The 19866-nt window shown below is 39.1% G+C and overlaps 2 protein-coding genes across 7 annotated transcripts in view; both read left to right on the top strand.

The window, feature by feature from the left end:
• Window positions 1-5418, top strand: part of LOC124160772 — a 44347-nt gene extending 38929 nt beyond the window's left edge. For all 6 annotated transcript variants that reach the window (XM_046536801.1, XM_046536806.1, XM_046536804.1 and 3 more), the window contains 2 exons: window positions 1641-1730; window positions 4034-5418. In XM_046536801.1, coding sequence (XP_046392757.1) covers window positions 1641-1730; window positions 4034-4055 — 112 coding nt within the window. In that variant the 3' untranslated portion in view covers window positions 4056-5418. The remainder of the gene's footprint in view (window positions 1-1640; window positions 1731-4033) is intronic.
• Window positions 5419-8746: 3328 nt separating this feature from the next.
• The window catches only part of LOC124160270, a 127327-nt gene continuing 116207 nt past the window's right edge, over window positions 8747-19866 (top strand). Inside the window, exon 1 of the mRNA XM_046536093.1 lies at window positions 8747-10859. The gene's annotated coding sequence lies outside the window, so the exon portion shown is untranslated. The remainder of the gene's footprint in view (window positions 10860-19866) is intronic.

Here is a 19866-nt window from a genome sequence, read left to right on the forward strand (position 1 = left end):
GGTAATAGGGTAGTTTCCTTCATCAAAGAAAACGAAAGACATTGATTGCGATTCGTTCCCCACCATCAGTGTATTCATAATCACAAATTATTTGGTTTTAGAAATACCGGTTTAGACGAATGGCAATGGTCAATTTTAACAGCATTTGAAAAAGGCCATGCGATTCCACTCAACGTGACGTCGAAGGAACCTAGTTTCTATACGAGTGGATAGGAGTTTTACATCGTCTGAGATTACCAATGCATGCATGAGGCACAGAGCTCAGGGAAACATGTCTTAATAATCACCTATTAAAACTGCCCATGGTTGGAGAGTTTCATTCGTTTGATAAGATATTAACAATCCTTATTTAAGCCAAGCGCTACCTGGTGGCAGGGTACTCTGCTACCTGCTAGCATCCTGCGTCGTATCAGCGCTCAAAGCCTCGCCCCAAGATCACCTCGCTTGCGGCAGCGGGAACCAGAACGACGTCACACGGAGTTTTCCCAGCATTCATACTTAAGCGTCGCGTTTTCGCGCGCTTGAAAATTTTCACTTTTCATTTAATCGCGAAAAATAGATATCGTCATTTAAAAATCTAAAAGTGTTAAATACGTACTCCAGGAGTAATAATCTTTCGATTTAGGTAATAAATAAATGTTAGGAAACCACCCTATTGATTAACGTAAAATAAGCAGTTGCGCATCGGAAAAAATTACTTAAATGCAATGGAAAGTACCTCTTTTGAAATCATTTCAGAATGTCCTCTTACTATTAGAGTATTTGTCTTCCATTCAGAATGAGGTCAACTTTTTATTGAGAGCTATCATATAACAGCATAGTGAAAACGTACACAAGATATCGTGTTGTCTACTCGTTTTAATTCCAATATTTCCTCACTTGTCTCCTTCCCAAAGAATACGAATTCGAAAATTTAGATGTACTCGTTTGAGTATTTATTTTATTTGTGTCTTCGTTTTTTAAAGATAAAGGCTCATAAACACATGGCCATGCACAGGTCCCGCCACCTGTCCGTAACTTAAACATTTCATCACCTCATGATGACAGCGAGCCAGTTGAAACAAGTGTTGTGAAGTTATGAAATTAAAATAAGTGGACTTCACGATATTTTATGTGTGTCATTTCCGATAAGAAGATAGATTTATCCTTCCCACTCCACGCACCTCACTCAATATTTGCTCAATCCAAGATTTAACTTTTAAGGTAAGATGCCGTGCGTTAAGTCGAGAGGAGGTTGAATTCTCATACCCCTTGTTATTTTTGTTTGACGAAGAATTGTTCAGGTGCAAGGCTGACTTATTGTCTTCCAGCGATATTTTACTAAATGAAAAAAAAATTGCTTACAAATTGAAAAGCGGCCGGCGGTAAAAGTACATTGCACGTTATTTTCTGCGGCGGTATGTTCTAGTCCTAGAGCAAAGCGTCGCATTGCGTCGAGACGTTTCCTCTCTGGAGAGGAAATTCATGTAGAACTCGGCGGAATACTTTGGATACCATATAGTGGCTGTAAATATCCTAATTATTGATAGAGGATTTAACTAAATCTTAGGATATTTTTTCGGTGCAGCATTAGCGCTGCCTGAGGAAACATGAAAAAACGTGATGTTTGTAATGCTTGGTGTAAAAATCTGATTTTACAGATACATATCTCGGAAAAAGAAACGCGCAAGACAAGGCAGGATCATTCGTCTTCCTGTTGGCAACGCAAATCTCAATTCCCAAGACAACACGTAAGTATTGTCGGTCTCATGTTTGGAGTTGGGCCACTGAGGTAAAATAACGAGTTATTTTTTTTAATGGACTCCCATCATCATCATAAATATTATTACAGAAGGTCTTTTTCTGCCAGTCCATATGTGCTCCGATAAAACTGTACCTACAGTAATAAATGAGGTATCATTTTAAACGCTGAATCACTGGCTACGGACGAAAATTACAATCTTAATCTCAAATTCCACTACTTACGGATAAATTTGACTTAAACGTTTCGAATTTTCCATGTCGGTTACTCTCTCGGGGTATATTGACTCCACAATTTTTTTAAATCTAAACTTCAAAAAAAGGTTTAAAATACCGCTAAATCTATAACTAAATCAAGAAAACGTAGCATAAGCAGGCAAAAATATTTTAAATAAATCGAAGAAGTATGAAGCATGTTAAACTTTCTCTAAAAGGGACATCTTTTGTTCCATGTGTGTTACTCTAACGAAGTTCCGCCTAGCATTTCTTTATTACTATCAAAGCATTCTACCGATTAAGGTAGGTTTCCATGGAGTGCTTGAGAAACATTCTTGTAGCCTTCCCTTCCTTCATGTACTTCCCTCTTCAATTCACAGCAAGGCATTCTCCATTTCATTCTACCTAAAAACCCGTACACTTCCTTCCTCTCCCTCGTTTACCCAACATTCTACCGATTATGGTAGGTTTCCATGGACTGCTTAAGAAGCATTCTGATTTCCATGGAGTAATCGAGAAGAGTTCTGGTAAGGCACTTAAAAAATAACGTGTATCACGAATAAATAACAATATCTTATTAAAAGTATTCAAGAATTATTATGAACGGGAATTGGCAACAAAAAAATGTACTTCTATTCGCATAGACAGATGTATGTAGCATTTTCTATAGTTCAATTCACAAGAAGGTCTTCTCCCTTTCATTCTATCTAAAAATCGTATTCTCTTCCTTCCTCCCCCTCGTTTACCTAGCATTCTACCCTCTAACACTGTTTTCAACATCTCCTTCCCGCCAGGGGTGCCGACTTACAAAAAATATTGGGTGGGGCCCAAACCGGGGACCTTGCCACGGTAAATTTTAGTGACAAAATTAAGTAGCAAATTTTAAGTTTTTTAAGCATTTTAGAAGAGCCATATGATCAACATTAGACCCCTGAACACTTGAATCTCGATATCTGGACATTTCGGGGAAAATCGACAAGCCTTACACATTTTTTCCTCACATTTGTAACGAATTTTTGGGGGGGCTCGGGCCCCCTCAGGCCCCATGGAGTCGGCGCTACTGCTTCCCGCTAAGTACTCGCTCCATCCATAACTTCTGCCTCCTCCGTATCTCATGTAAAAGATGCCTCTCATCACCCACCATGTCCAGTACTTAGTCGTTCCTCCTTCTCTCTGTCCACTTCACCTCCTCCGTTCTTCTGCAAGCCCGCGTCTCAAACGCCTCCAGTGTTCTCTCGTGAACCTTCTTAAATGTCCTGACACCTTAACTGGTATAAAACCTTTAAAAATATTACCGTCAATGTTCTCGCAATATCATGTGTATAATGGCAATTAATATTAATTTGTTTGTTACATTTGTTTCTTAATTTCTTAAATCTTTAATTGGTATAATGGTTTTCCTTTCGTTCAAAGATCTGAATCATTTTTTACAATATGTTTTGGAAGATATTTAATTGACAGCTATTGTAGGACATTAAACTTTTTTCTAAAAATTTATTCTACATCAACCGGGACAAATAGTCTTATTATTTACATTACAACACAATTTTATGAGTACTTGGCTCCTGCACTCTTCGATCCGGTTGGAGCAGAGGAAATTCTAAGAAAAAAGTTTGGTAACCCAAAACGTCCGTTTTTTTATGAAAAGAGTGAAAAAATGATGATTTATAGTAGAAAATTCAGCTAACTTTTTTTGCTAACATTGCTATTCACACTAAATATATTTTCGTTTGTACGAAAAGCTTTGACTTAACAAAAAATTGTGTGTCATCTTTCATGTTTTATTTATGGTTTCTATCACTATATCAGTTTACTTATATTTTTCAATTCACATTCTAACTAATGATGAGATATCCAAGCAGAGGCAATGCCTAAAACCGATTTCTAATTTATCCGTTTCTGTTTTTTATAAGAATTGCTTGTAATGGTGATTTTGAGGAAAAATAAAATTTATCATTATTATAATAAATAGCGTAACACTCGGACCATTATAAATTTGCCGTTTAACAGTGAGTCAATTACAGAAATTATTTTATGCCCGTCGATGTTAAAGTGCACCTTTTTCCCGGAATTTCAGGCCTAATACCGGACCTACCTAAGTTGGGACTGGTAATATGGCACCGCGCAAAGCAGTCCCGGGAACTGGCGGAGCATAATGAGGGCGTGGACACATTGATGAGACGTAGCTGTGAACCAAGATCATCATCCCTCCCTCACCGGAACTCTATTCGTGCGAATTGGAATGTTTCATAATTACGGTACCCATGTGCAAATGATCACATAAATGGTGGGAGAATTATAACCGATTCCAGGGGAAATGGACGAAAAAATAAGCTTCAGCTTTTGGTTCGATAGGTTTTGATATGGCTAACAATTTTTATAGTGCGCACTGCCGCAGTAATTTGTTTCGGCCCTTCTATTCAGCGTTTTTTTTATTGAGCTATGAATATTAAGAGATACATTTAGGGACGACGACAAATTACATGGATATTCGTTTGACTCGCAATGGAAAAGATATTTTTTTTAGCAAAGATATGACATAATTTGCAATCATTTTTAACAGTCGTTTTCTATAAGTTCCTGACAGGACTGAAAGATTGCGCCCAGTCTGTGTGAGTTCTATTTAAAGCCGTAAAAACTAATTTTTGTAAAATAAAAAAATTCAAATTTTCGCTAATTTTTTTTGTGTGATACCCCGCTACATGCGATGAATATAGGTATCACCATAAAGTCACAATAACGCTTGTAAGTTTTAGTTTAGACTCAATTGCATTTCTAATGGGATTATAAATATAACATTACGTGGTCGAAGTAACAAATGTTGGTGTCTGAATCACTGCTTTTATGACTACCTCCGTAAAGTACTAGCTCTACGTGATGTAATTATACAAATAATTGCAATGCGGCACGCGCTGCAGTGGAAGAATAAAAAAATATTATATTTGTTATTTTCGACATCTTTTCACGCTCATTTGAATTGGGAACCGCTGGGCAACGAATCGTATAAATATGATATAATAGCATGTTTTTTTTGGTACGTGAATTGGAAATTTTCGCCCCTTTCTTATGGACCTTTAAAATAATATTATATTCATTAAATTTTGCTTTGTGAGGGATGAGCTTGTTTGGCACTGAGTTTCTCAGTGATTAATAATGTGCTTCGCAAAGCTATGGGCTAAAATTGACTTGAATATATTTATTTGAAAAATGGTGTCTTATGATTTTTCAACTACGTCATGTAATGTGGCAAAATTCTATGTGTTGGCACAGTTGTACACGTTATAAAAAAAGGCTAAATCATTTAAATACCACAGTGACTTGTGCAGGTGAAAGTTTTCACGTCAAGAATTTTGTGGCCATACTTATTTAATTGTACATACTTGGTGGAGAATTGATGATTCTTATGAAGGTTGAGTGACATCAACTGAAAGTGTGAACTTCGAGATTTATAATATATTTTATTATTATGTGAAAAAATGTATATAATAACACCGCATAAAAGTTCCCCAGGGAAGCTTGGTTGCCTAGCAGGCAAGGTGTAGCTCCTTATCGAGGGGACAAGGGTTCATATCCCGGATAAAACCCACGGACACTCCCATATAAATTCCTCGAAATCTGAGGTGATCAAGGGATAGAAACTGGCCTATTTACCCTCGAGGTGTGATAAATTAATTCGAAGTGAGCTCTACCCTCACCAATCCAAACCATTCTTCGGGTTGAAACACTGAGTGGCTGAGTGAGTGAAATGTTCCCATTCTTCATTGTTCACATGGGCGTACCCAGCGAGGGGCCGGGGGACAGCTTCCCCCCCAGAAGTAAAATTCGCTAAAGTCTTTAAGCAAAATCAGTACTGAATTGAAATGAAAGTATTCAACAAATTTTCCTTAAACCCACGAAAAATGATATGTATTAGTATAGCATATGTAACTAAAATAAAACTTTTTTTTCAAATGTCACAATTTGCCCCCCCCCCCCCCCAAGTTATGATCCTGGGTACGCCGTCGATTTTTCTTATTTAATGTACATTTTTATCAAGTTTTATGTGATCTGTAACTAATTGATCTTTGTAAATCTTCTCAATAATAAAGGCAGTAAAAATGGATTATCGTAAAATGTTAACTTATTTTGTCGTTCGCCTTATTTCCTAAATTGACCGGGAGAATACCTTTAACGACATAGTGAGTAAAGCACACTTATATGCCGACTGTACGATCGTCAGCAGAGAACGAGACCCTGCGGTAGAGAATGTTGTAGTTCGAAGAAAATGTTTGAGGAGAGGTGGAGATGGCTGTGGAGGAAAGGGAGTTGGAGTGGAGGACGAGTTGGGGGGCGAAGCTTACGCCGTCCGCCGGTAGATGGCAGCTCTGCGGGGCCGGCGAACGTGTCACGTGACCGGCGACCCTCCTCGCCAGCCGTCCGCGGAGGTCCTTCGCGTACGGGAGCTCCAGTCAAGCCACCGAGTTGGTGGATGGGCTACCGAGACGAGTCGAGGCGCCTGGGAGGAGTAACGGACTTCGCCGTTTCTGCGACGACGCCAACACGGGTCTGCGGGAAGAATAGAAGCGCAGGACATTCGCCAGTGTCATTCAACATCCACTCGCGATCGTCAAAACAACGAGCCCGCGGTTTGATCTCCACGGCAGCCTCCTGTCATCAATTAGCCCTGTACCCCTCTGTTCTTCGCCGATCTCCACGGCTCCCGTCTCCCGTTTAAGTCGATCAGAATTGATCCCGTAAGGAGTGGAGGTCGAATCTTTTCATCGATGCTATAAATGTCTCGTGTGTGAGTGGTGAACATCGTTTTGAAACGTTCCGCGACGCGCGTTGTGAGGAGTTCGAGAATATCGGTCGAGGACGCAAACCAATCATTTGGGAGGTGATTGTTGCGTGTTAAAAATCATAGTCGAATGGGCGCGAATTCCGATTGGATCGGTTTGAACGCCAAAATGCACCAAGGAAACGCCGATTTTACGTGCTTCAGCATTTTTTAAGTTGCGGTTGAGAAAGAGAAGATCGTTTTTCGAACAGAAACATACCTTTCTGCGAACTCTTCTTACGCATCAAATGAATTATTAAATGGGAGCGAAGTAAGGATATATCTGTTTTGAACATAAATAGTGCATTGAGTAGAATTTTTACGTGATAAATAACGAGATATATATATATATATTTGGAAAGGGGTCGGAGGATGCGACGGGAATATTGAGTACCGTACGTCGCTGGCTGTGAAATCCTGATTTTAAGGGAAGCTTTTTTCTAGTGATGTTGCACTCCGAGAGTGTGTGACAAGGATGTGACTTGAAATGATCGAAGCTTCGCCAATAGCGGAGTGCATTCACGACGTAATTTTTTTATGTTTCCCGCTGAGGAATCTCCGTCGAAATGCAATTTTCCGTGGGAAGCAATACGGAACGCGATACCTCTTCATCAAGGGTAGTCCAGCGGTCCGCTTGCAGGTATTCAGGACAGTGTTGTTTACCCTCAATAGCGTAGCTACCATACAATCGACGCTGTGCTTGTAGATTAGGAGGGTGCCTATCGGAGTTGGGTCGATACCAAATGACATCAGCCCCGAACGAATGATTGAAAATACCAACACCTCAACCATTTTTAAGAATCCCTCGTAAGAAATTAGCTGTCGGACGGACGATAAATCTAACTCTATCGGCCAATTCAACATTTTTAAACATTTAACACACGTAGTATATTCATTAATAATATCGTGAACTTGCTCTCAATCGAGCCAGGGTGATGGAAGTCTTCCGGTCGGTATCATATCTTATCTGAGTGATTCATAACACTGGTTATTTGGCTTAGCTTCAGTTCAGGGGAATATCACTATAATTCTTTATAAGGGACGGGACATCAATGAATTCTAACTTCCTGGCCGTGAAATATATGTATATGAAGTCAAATCCAAAGTATTATGAGCTACATGCAGCCTGACGGACTATAATAAGCTATTTAATCCCTAAGATATGATAGCTTTTTCCCCACTTACTAAAGTGAGGATATTGAAGCCAATTATCCTGGTAAATTTCCATACCATCCCCCGCATTGCCCCACATCCTGGGTTCCATTGGGCTGGAGTAGCTGCCTTCTTGTAACGGTGCGGTATTAGTGACTAGCGGTATTATTAAAATCATAGCCATTGTGAGTGATTACTAGAAGTTTAAACGACACTTACTATGTGCTACCTATTACCCAGGATAATTTACTAGAGTTCCAGTGTTTGATTAGTTATGTGAGGTAAGCGAAATCTATAGTTCTGATATGCATCCAATCCAGTCCGAGTGATGCACAGCTATTGGATCATATTGGTTTAGCTAACATCGTACTCAATCACTTATTTTTATGGTACTGTGAGGTCAATAAAATGATATGGCCCGACGGATATCCTTCTCTGAGTAAGCGATATATAACACTTGCCTATTTCCCCAGGTAGCATCCTTGAAATCGGCAAGGGTCGAGCGAGACTTGAGGTGAAAGTATTTGGTCAAGTCCCCTTCCTATTCATCGGCTTGCCATAAATTTAAAGTGCTGGGGCAGGTGGTTTTCTTTTTGTTGGGCACCCACCTCAAACCCACGTTGGGAAATCCTTCTTTGAGTGACTGGCGGAGTGGTCGAGGAAGCTCAAGGGAGTGGGGGAGGTCTGTTGAGGAAGAAGAGTCAGGGAGGAGTGGAGGAGGAGGGGGGGAAGAAGGTCCCGTGGTGGAAGCTGGTTTGTGTTGATCCCCCGGCGGGGAGGGGTGGGGGAGTTAAGGGTCACTGGAGTGGGGGAGCAAGGCCTTAGGGTGGAAGGGGACTGCCTTAAATCAACGAAGAGGAAAGAACAAAGTTGAAAAGTTTGAAACTCCTGTTGAGGACTTCCATTTCTAATTCCACCAATGCGTACGTATGTATTTCGCGGGATCGCTTTCGATCAGGCCGGGACCCTTCTCGATTTCAACAGAAAAGTCTTGCATTGTGATAGCTATTCAATCTTTGGGTAACATAAGAGAGAGAAGACAATTGGGAAAAAATGGGGCGTTTGGACCTCTTTTGAGAACTTCCTTTTCAAATGCCTCAATTGTTACATGCGTTTCGATTTCGATCGTGCTATGACCCTTTGCGTTTTCATCAGAAAACTCCTTCATTTTGATTACAATAGAATCTTAGGACAATGGAGTAAAAGTGAATAATATAAGGCGTTTTGACATCTTGAGGACTTTTATGTCATCAGCCCAATTCCTACGCGCATTTCACTGGCTTGCCTGAACCACAGATATGCTCAACAGAAAAATCAAATACTGCATTGTGATAGCTATGGAAACTTAGGCATGTGTGCATAGAATAGGATAAGTGGAAAAAAGGGCGTTTTGGCCTCTGAGGTCTTTAATTTCATCCGCGCAATTCGTACATAACGTACATTTACCTGGCTTGCCTGAACCACAGAATCACGTGCATATCAGAAAAATCCTGCATGGTAGATTCAAGTGAAACGTAGGGATATTTAATGGTGTAAGAGACAAAACGAGTGGAAGAAAAATAGGTTTCTTGTACATCTGTGGACTTCCATTTCATTTGCCCTATTCAATTATATATTTCGCGGGCTTGTCTTGACCGTGCCAGGACTCCAGACGACTCATGAAACTAAACCACTTCATTTAATTCATTCGCGGAGGCATTCTGCAGAAAACTCCTGCTTTGTAGGCAAAAGTGAAACCTTAGGAGGTATTCGAGCAGAATCCGCTGCCCGAAAGAAACTGAGAGGAAGTAAGAATATGATTGTGGGCGTTTGATGGCCTTTGTTTCAACTTCTAAATGAACAAATGCATTTCGTGAGGTTTATTTCCATTGCATGAGGAACCCAGAAGTGTTCATCGAAACTCCCCTGCGTTTTAATGACCCAAATGACTTACAACCATCTTAATTACATATATCGTGTGAGTTGGTAATTAAAAGCGACTAGCTTCTAATTCCACTTCTAAATACATGCTGTTAGGTCAGTAAAATCAACGATCAGATCTCTTTTGAATGATGTATGACAACTTTGATCATTGGAGTGGGCAACATTGTTGTAATTGGAAATGATAAATCAAATTCTTGTTAAAGTGCAGTCTCGTCAAAGTTCCTGATCATTGATGCTGATTCAACGGTGAACTTTTTGCTTTCGAGTGATTTAGGAATCTAGAAGAAAACCACCGTTGTGTAAATACAAATGAAACCCACAACGGGAGAAGAAAGGCCAAATATTGCGAAGAACCGGGGTACTAATGAAATCTATTTCCCCAGCGATTAATGGCGTGACATTGATGAAATTGAACCCGAACAATCTAGAGTTGTGTGAAGATAACTAATGGAACTGTGAATATGACAGCTAAAAGTGCATATTATTTCAATTTCCTATACCTCACGGACGAAGAATTAACTCGCCACGACGTGTGACGTGTTTGTGTGGAGAAAAAATAAGGAAGTAAGAAATATTACCGATAATTCCAACAAGAGGGAAGATAGCAAAACAAATTGCACACATCTACGTGGTATGCAGTGATAAAAAGAAAGATTGACAAGGTACACACTGCGTAGGGTCGTGAAAGTGTGTTTCTTTGTGTACGCGTGTGTGTGGAGTTTTATTTTTATTCCCATCTCGACTCGTTTCGCGTGTGAGGAATACGACGTGCCTCTTTCCCCGAAAACGGTCACGCTCATTTTATTACGTTCCTCAAGTTTTTTTTATTTCATTTCTTGGCTGACCCACCACCATCATTTAATTTCCCACTTGGCTGCTCTCGAGAGAAGGGCGCTGTGTATCGAAGAGCAGAAACTCGAGTCTTCGATTGAACAACGCAACGGACCCTTCCTGAGTGGAGACTCATTCCTGATTTTGGAGGTGTAGGCTTCGACTCTCAGCATCGAGCAAGGTGAGTGCATTTTGTGGCCGTATTCGAAGAGGACTTAAGAGAATACCATGACGAAGTAGATTGGATTTTTAAGCCTTCTTGAACTCTACATTATAATATACTCGCTGTCACACGTTGGGGAGGGTCTAAGCCCCCCCTCAGACCTCTCCGGAAAAGGCCGGAGCATTTTATGGTCTCTTTGTCAATTCATGCTGTTTTTGTCTGCCGTTTTTTCCTTTAGGATAGTTTTTTCCGGTGATACCTAACCTGCTTAAATTGAACCCTAAAAGTACCAAATAGTTCTTAACTTACAGGCTTACTGACTGTTACAAGGTGTGGACTAATGGCTTCCACAATGACTTTGGTGCCATTAACAAGCTTTCTCTGCGATGCTCTAACTCCTCAATACCGTCGATTTTTTGCCCCCCAAATTTCCACAAAAAGTGGAGGCATAGAGGAAGTTGGCTACACTGTAATCGATAGAATATTTAGTATTTCGACAATTTTTCTCCTGGTTTTCTCATGATTTTGGAGGGTATTCTATGACTTTCTGTGATTCATGTCGTACCTCGTATCGTTCACCCTTAACATTTGTACGAATCAGTCAATGGTCGGAAGTGGGCTTTATGGTATAATGATTGTTTAATATTTCTCTTGAAGTGCAAGTCTGCTTTGTATGTTTTTACTACCGCTATCATGTTAACATAGCTCCGCATGATTTATTGAGGGCTTATTTTAGTTTTGGTTTTCGGGATTTCGGAAAGGATGGGGGAAGGGCACAAAAATATCATAATGTATCATCATCATCAGAAATCAACAATCCTAAGATTATGCGAAAGATCCACAGAGAAAAACGAATGATTTTTTCTCTGTGGATCTTTCGCACGATTGTGCATTGCGGGTGACTCCCGTAAAAGTTATCACCGCGGCTAGGCCCGGTATACTTTAAACTATCCTAAGATTAGTTTGACGCAGCTCTTTATTCCTCTTTCCAATTCGCTTGCCTTTTCATACCTCTTTTAAATTATTTACAACCTGTCCTATGTAACTCATTTGTGGTCGTCCCTTGCCTATATTCCCCTTGCACCTGTCCTCTTAAGGTTGTTTTCTTCAGGCCGTAATGTCTCATTATACGGCCAAATAAGTTGTCCCGTCTTTTCCTCAAGGTTTTTAGAAGACTTCTCTTTTCTCCCACTCTTCTTAGCACTTCATCATTACTTATCCCGTCGATCCAATTTATCTTCATCATTCTTCGGCAACACCGCATTTCGAATGCTTCCTCTCTTGTCTTCTCTGCTGAATATTATAAATATCAGTTAATTTTAAACCTTTAGGAAGAACAGTAAATGTCCGAAACTTAGGGACACTAAAGTGATTGTTTACGGGCCTACACCTCTAGAGAAATATCTACTACTATAAAAAAGATTATTTTCCAGTCGGCAATAATACATATGCTGTCACTAGAGGTCGGCTTAACGATTACTTTCCGGTATCCAATTAAGATACTCCTGGCTCCTATATTTCAGTATAAAGTACCGCTCAGTAGAAACTGCATTTGTAGTCGCAATTTCCATTTACACTCACGATTCCTTTTACTCGCGAGTACTCTCTACTCGAAACGTCTGTGTTTTAGTATCTTGGGATATCTGAAAAGGCGATTACAGCTTTCCTTACAGCGATCACGATACCAAGACACATCTCTGTCATCCAACGCGCGTTAACGCTAGAATGCCCAGCTGGGTCAATTTGACCCAAAAGAGAATATTTACGTTGATACTTTTGAAAGAAAGAAAAATTTTAAATCTCATATTTCATGAATTTTAATTATTTAGTTTGGTTTACCAATGTGCCAAAATTTAGGCCTTATATTATTTTTTTTCTCATCACTTTCCTATGCCTGCCATGCCCGGATGGCTCATTTTGACCTAGACCATCAAATCCATTTGAAGCCTTTCTACTTTTCCTTTGTATTCAATGTGACGGTGTGTTTTATACTGATTTTAGTCAAAATGTCACTATATTTTTTTTATTTAACCCGATACGATCGAAATTCATTGTACCTCCAAAAACCCATCAGAGGAAAATTGATAGGTATTCACAAATTTGTGGGAGCTAGTTTCCTATAACACAATAGAAATTGTTGAACGAGAATAATTTTTATATTTTTCGTCTAATTAAATTTTCTAATCCCCTCCCAAATGCTTTATAAACAGTATTAATAAATAAACTGGGAAGGAATTAAGTATTTTGATTAAAATATGCAAACATTGTCATATTGGGTCAAAATGACCCATTCGGGCATAATAGGGTGTTAGGATTGGACGGGCATGTTAGTGTTAAATAAGTTGACGATAGTTGTCTCTCGCGACGCTGACGGTACACCCTTAGGCGGATTTAGGGGGAAAGGGAAAGGGGGCACGCGCCCCCCCTCCAGACGTTCAAAATATAGACAAGATTTTTAATATGGTTATCATTACGTTCGTTTTGTTTAGTGTATTACGGAGCCTTAATCATTTAAGCCTTGAGCCCAAGCCAAGAAAAGAGATTTGTCTGTCATTGGTCATTCGCTAGCCTACGCTCGATATAAAGCATCGCCCAAGTTGGAAAGGGACACGAAAACTGTCGTTATTAAATATGGTAAAATAATAGGGTGGTTTCCTATTATTTTTTATTGCCTAAATCGAAAGATTATTACTCCTGGAGTACGTATTTCACGCTTTTAGATTTTTAAATGACGATATCTATTTTTCGCGATTTAATGAAAAGTGAAAAATTTCAAGCGCGCGAAAACGCGACGCGTAAGTAGGAATGATGGGAAAAAGTTCGTGCGACGCATTTCTGGTTCCCCCTCCCGCCTTATGAGGTGACCTTGATCGAGGCTCTGAGCGCTGATAGGACGCAGGATGCTAGCGGGTAGCTGAGTACCTTGCTGGCTGGTAGCGCTTGGCTTAAAAAAGGTTTATTAATACCTTATCAAACGAAGAAAACTTTCCGACCTTAGCCAGTTATAATAGGTGATTATTAAGACATGTTTCCCTGAGCTCTGTGCCTCATGCATGCATTGGTAACCTCAGGCGATGTATAACTCCTATCCTCTCGTGTAGAAACTAGGTCCCTGTGACGTCACCTGGAGTGGAATCGCATGGGCGCCAATCTGGCCTTTTTCAAATGAGGATAAAATTTGGCCCTTGCCATTCGTTTAAACTGGGATTTCTAAAACCAAATAATTTGTCTATTATGAATACACTAATCGTGGGTAACGAATCGCAATCAATGCCTTTCGTTTTCTTCGCCGGCCTCGGTGGCGGCGGGGTAAAGTCCTCGCCTGCCAAACCGAAGGTCGCGGGTTCGAGTCCCGCCTGGGTAGGTTGCCCCTATCCAGGGAATGTTGTGTCGTGTAGTGCTTTGTTGGTTGTGTGTGATAGTTGTTGTTTCATGTTATACCCTCCGATGGAAAAGGCCTTGTGAGCTGTTTTCTGGGCGATGGAAAAAAAAGATATTGATGAAGGAAACTACCCTATTCTTGGAGTATAGGTCAAATGTATATGATGCAAAAAAGTTGTTAGCCAACGTTTCAGTTTATTTAAAACTATCATAAGGGCTATGAGTGAAATAATGAGAACAATATAAAATGCAATTATATGCAATATTTTCCATAAATAAATGTTACGAAAGAGTTTTTTTACGATAATATAATTTTAAAAAATATATAAGAAGAGAATACACAAACAAATTTGACATACTGTAGCTTTGCATATTGTTATTACATTACTAAGCTATTACTAAACCTATTTACCATTAATTTTGATTAATTAAATAAAAATAAATTTTGCTAAGGTTTTCATTTTTTTTATTACAACTGTTAATTGATTTAGATATGTGAACCATTTCTTTGAAAAGGCTTTTTCTCAAATTAAACTCATGATCTAAAACCGACAACATCCAAAATCAATTAATTAATTTGTTAATTATTTTACCATTAATTAAATGAGGTCAAGATAAGAAGAAAATAATTATTTATTATGTATGTAACTTGTTGATATTTTCACAATAATATCTTTCATATTACGATAAATTGAATATTTCGTACAGAAGAAGCTACGAGTTGTTTTTAATCTCAAGTATGAGATCACCGTTCGCCTGTTTGGTACCTTGTGCCCCCTTTAAAAATCCTGGATCCGCCATTGGGGAGAGCGATCCTGAATTCCCGAGGAAATGGACAGTATTGAGGACTTTTAACCGAAATATCTATTCCACATGATATTCTTTATCTAAATCATATCATACCAATACCATTCCTGGCCATTGCAAATACTTTGAACTGCTAGCATTGGGAGTAAGTGGATCGCTCGTCGCAGCGCTGTGGGCATTTTGGAAACCAATTAAAAAGCGACGTAATGGGCAAGGTCAGTCAAACCGTTAAGGGACGCGCGGAGGTGTCTCCTCTGTTTAGTTTCCGTGGAGGATGATTTGTTCGTTGCCAGTGTCACGAAAGGTTCGTGGGTGCCATGTCTGAATTCGACCAATATCAACTTTCTGAATAGCATCCTTCGTTATTTTGTCTTCACTGGCATTGAAATCACTCCGTTCTCATGCCTCGAACGTTTCGCTGCCTCATTAAAATCAGGGTCCAATGTGTCCTTCTTCAGTATCTTTCACTTCCAGCGACACTAGAATTGCTGAAGTGTATTTTCGTTATCATTTTACTGTTTCAAAAATACAAGTTTTGCCATCGATTTTAAGAGTATCAAATCGCATGTTTATCCTGGTATTTATCCATAGCATAATTGGATGTTCTAACAATTAATTAGTTTAATCAAACGTTATGGGGATGAAATATATTTATGAACAATGGATATAGTTACCGGTGGCAAATGGCAGAATTCCATCGACACAGATTTATACTTTGCCTCGTCAACAAGTTTAGCTCACTTTTCTGTCTGAAGATCTCGGGAATCTGCTAATAACCCGAGAAACTGAAACTCTCAGGGAAATCAGGGAAAAATGTTCTGAAAATGGTGATGTGCGGATAATATGTGGTCCCTGCAGCAGTTTGAATAGTAATATGCATGAGCAATAGGCGAAAGAAAGCAATTATTTTCAGCAAGAAGACAGGGAAGTTCGGTTAATGGCTTGTCTCTGTTCTTACAACTTATTTATCCTTTCTGTTATGTTTTTGAAGGCATCTACTTCTTTTTTGTCCACTTATTTTGGCTCTTCGCATAAGATATTGATTTTTTGTTTTATTTTTGTCAAGTTATGTATTGTTGGACTCGATTTAAATAAGGACGAATACTTTTAAAAATACGGTAATTTCCTCATTTCTGATTGATCATTTTGTTTTGCACATAAGTTAGTCTATATTTTGATTAATATTAATGTTAATATTAATGCTGTTAATGCGTTTTAAATTCTTTAACTCATGCCTATGAAATAATTAAATTTGTTATTTTGAAATCCTTATGGAAAAAAAGAAAATTATGGCTTGAAAGTGAGGGAAAACTCAGGGAATTCCTAAACCCCTTCTTCTCCAATTAATTTTCTGAATATCATGCTCCGATCCACTATTTTTTCTGTGTTTCTTTCTAAATGGAATGGTAGGTAATGAAATGATATTTTTGGGTTGTAATCAACGGAGAACAGTGAAATAAAAGCGATTATTATTTATATTGTAAATTATGTACTCTAATACATCGAGAACACAGTTATCGCTACTTGTATAAAATCATTTTATTACTTCCAATGCATCATATTTCATGTTGTAGAGGTACTTTATGTACATTATGGATTTTTTAACATTGTTAAACTTTCAAAATATTTATAGCGTTCGCCTAAATAGTGCTAAAATTATGAAAATATGATGATTAGCTACACTCGCCATTGCGCGATTTTGCATTGGAAGTTTATGACGAGCTGGTCTCGTCATTTCAGCGCAAGGGGTCAATTCATTTTTTGCTAATTCTGAATCAGGGGTCGTTTTCAGTCAGGACATTGTTGTCGTAGGAACGGCGGAATTTTCATGAGCTCGGTTCAACCAACCCCCAATTCGAGCAGTATCAACTTTTGTAGTGGCGTACTTCGATGCATTATAGTCTCTGGCGTTAAAGTCGCTTATTCTTCTTGCTTCAAAAGTTTTTTTCCCATAAAATAGGGTTGAATAGCCCGCTTTAGTGTTCCTTACATTTAGTGACCCCAGTGCGTTTCAAGTTTTACTCGATAGTAATAAGGGGTTAGATAATTTTCTCGGTTATGCCACGTGCATAAAGATTGCATGGTGAAAACTAGTTTCACAGTATTAGATGTATCGTTTAGAAGCTCAGTCAGACGATTTCCGTATAGTATCCACAACGTAGCTTAAAATTAAGAGATTGATAGAAAAATTTATTAGAAAAAGAACTGTTTCGAGCAATAACTTCGTAAGTTTCGTAAAGTTAATGGATTAATTAGATTAGTGTCTCTGTCGTATCTCCTGATTTTCTTTACCAACACACTCGCCTCTGCAATCCAAAGGTTTAGTATTAGTGGCGTTACAGCTCCCCACAGACATTAAAATTAGAAATTAAACCACAGACATAACGGAGTACCTATCGAAATTATGATTGTTGAAGGAAATTTTCAAAACTTTTGCCGTGTAAATACACGTATTCACTTCATTCAACGTCGTTATAATATTTCCGTTTGAAGAAGCTTTTTCCTCTCGTTCAAGTGAAGCAAAAGAAAAATAATAAATTCCCTTTGAAGACTATTTCAGGCAATCCGTCATTAATTGTTTTTAGCGCGTGGCATAAGTGAATGTAAACACTTGATATCTCCCATTTCTCGAAATAACTTGCTCCGTCTGCTTCACTTAAGCACTTGGGTCCCATGGAAGAAGTCTTTCATGCAAATTTCTTAGCCAGGTTCGAGTGAGGTGTGCGGCGAGCATTCAAGAGCGGCTTATTACATCACCTATCTCTCAGCTCATTTCCATTATGTTTTTACTTACCGTTCTTTTTTTATGCTTGCGGAATAAGTTCGGATGTTTCGCAACGGAAACTAAGGTGGAAGACTGTTATTTAGACCTATACCTAGACCCGAGAATGAATGTACAATGCCCAGAGTCATCATGTGTAATGTAGCGCTTTACGGTGTGGAAGCATTGGCACTTATCAAAGTGGACGTGAAAAGGCTGGAGGCGTTCGTTCGGTTGGTCCATGGCGGAGAAGGTGGACGGAGAGGAGGAGGAGCGACGAAGTGCTGGATACTTTTTTATTTTATTTTCAAGATAGAGAACCACTTACAGAAATGTTGCCATTTTAAATTGGCCAGGTAGCAATAAATACAGCAGAGGACAAACAAGCAATGCAACAAGCAGAAACAAGAATCAGATTCACAAAAAAGACAACAAGAATCCACAATAACAAGCTGGTTCGGTGACTGATAAGGTAGGTAAAGGGTTATGAAGGATTTTAATGGACGTGCAAAGGGATTTGTGGAGGAAGTGAGTTAAAAACACAAAAAGACCGAAAGTGTCGGAAAAATGCTGAAAGTACTGGGATGGGACACACTAGAACGGAGAAGAAAAATAAATAGGCTTTGCGCACTCTTCCGCACACTGAAAGGGGAAAAGGCATGGGGGGAACTACGGAAGAAGATTGAATACCCCGGCTATATTGGTAAGCATGATCACCAATGCAAGATGAAATGCCGGCCGCAAAGGACTGACGTAAAGAAATTCTCGTACCTCAACAGGACGATTACGGAATGGAATAGACTCCCTGCGCAACTGTTTAAGCCCTACCCTAACAACGTAAGGATTTCCAAGAAGAGGTGTAGAGGATTAATATTGGAAAATTAATATCACTGAATTTTAAATATTCACTTTTCTAGTTTCATTTTGGTAATGTATTTCTCATTTGCAATATTTTTGTTTTATTTTTATTTTTTGTATAAACTGTTACCACCTGGCAAATAGCCAACTTGTAACTTGTACAATATATTAATAATAATAATAATATCTGTATACTAAAAAAAACAGAGAAGCAATGCGGTGGGAAACGAATGTTTAGTGAGTGAAAGTGTGGAAGTGGGCATGTGGATTAGGGGATGGGAACTGGTGGGGCGGGGTGGAACTTTAGAGTTGATAAAAGAGAGCAATTCAGGGTAGTCGATGGTGGAATTGAGAATCTTATTAAGAAGTTTTAAGTCAGCTATCTGCCAATGGGAAGTAGGCTAGGGATGAGGAGGGAGGAGAGGTGGGTGAGGAGAGGCGGATTTTAGTTGAGATACGAAGGAGACAAAAGGTATCGACAGAGCGAGTACCGGGCAGGAAGGGATGTTGAAAACAGTGTTGTAGGGTAGAATTTTTGGTATGTGCCACGAGAATTTCCTCCCAAACTTTAAGAGAATTACCTTCAGAGCCAACGGCGCTTGAAAAATGCCTGTGTTGTACCCGTGATACAGGCAGTGCATTTTAAATAATGAGAATAAATTCAACAAAATTACTTCATTGGAGTTAGTTTGAGTGTGAAATTATTATTTTTGTCATTGCTATAATGTAATCCACCGATTAATATAGATTTTCATGGAGTATTAAGAAGTGTTCTTACAGTTCCCCTCCCCCATTCGTGAACTCCCCGTTTCAATTCAAAATAAGGCTAACCCCTTTGATTCTAATTAAAAATCCTATTCTCTTCCTTCCTTTCCCTCGTTTATCCAACATTAAACCCTCTAACACTGTTTTCAACATCCCTTACCCTATGTCCTCGCTCCAACCATACCTTCAGTCTCCTCTGTTTCTCATCTAGAAGCAGCCTCTCATCACCCACCATGTCCAACACTTTGTCGTTCCTCCTCCTCTCTGTCCGCTTAACCTTCTCCATTGCTCTCCAGGACCAAATCTCTAACTCCTCCGGTCTTCAAGTATACCATAAGAATTACTATTATTAATATTTATTCTTTATTAACATCAATTTAAATAAATACGAAAAAATTCTCCTTCGTTTTCGAGCTGCTGAGTCATTCATGAAAGTTAACAGCAAAATTTAAG

Source organism: Ischnura elegans, chromosome 6 (genome assembly GCF_921293095.1).
Source record: "Ischnura elegans chromosome 6, ioIscEleg1.1, whole genome shotgun sequence".
In the NCBI taxonomy this organism is placed as follows: Eukaryota; Metazoa; Arthropoda; class Insecta; order Odonata; family Coenagrionidae; genus Ischnura; species Ischnura elegans.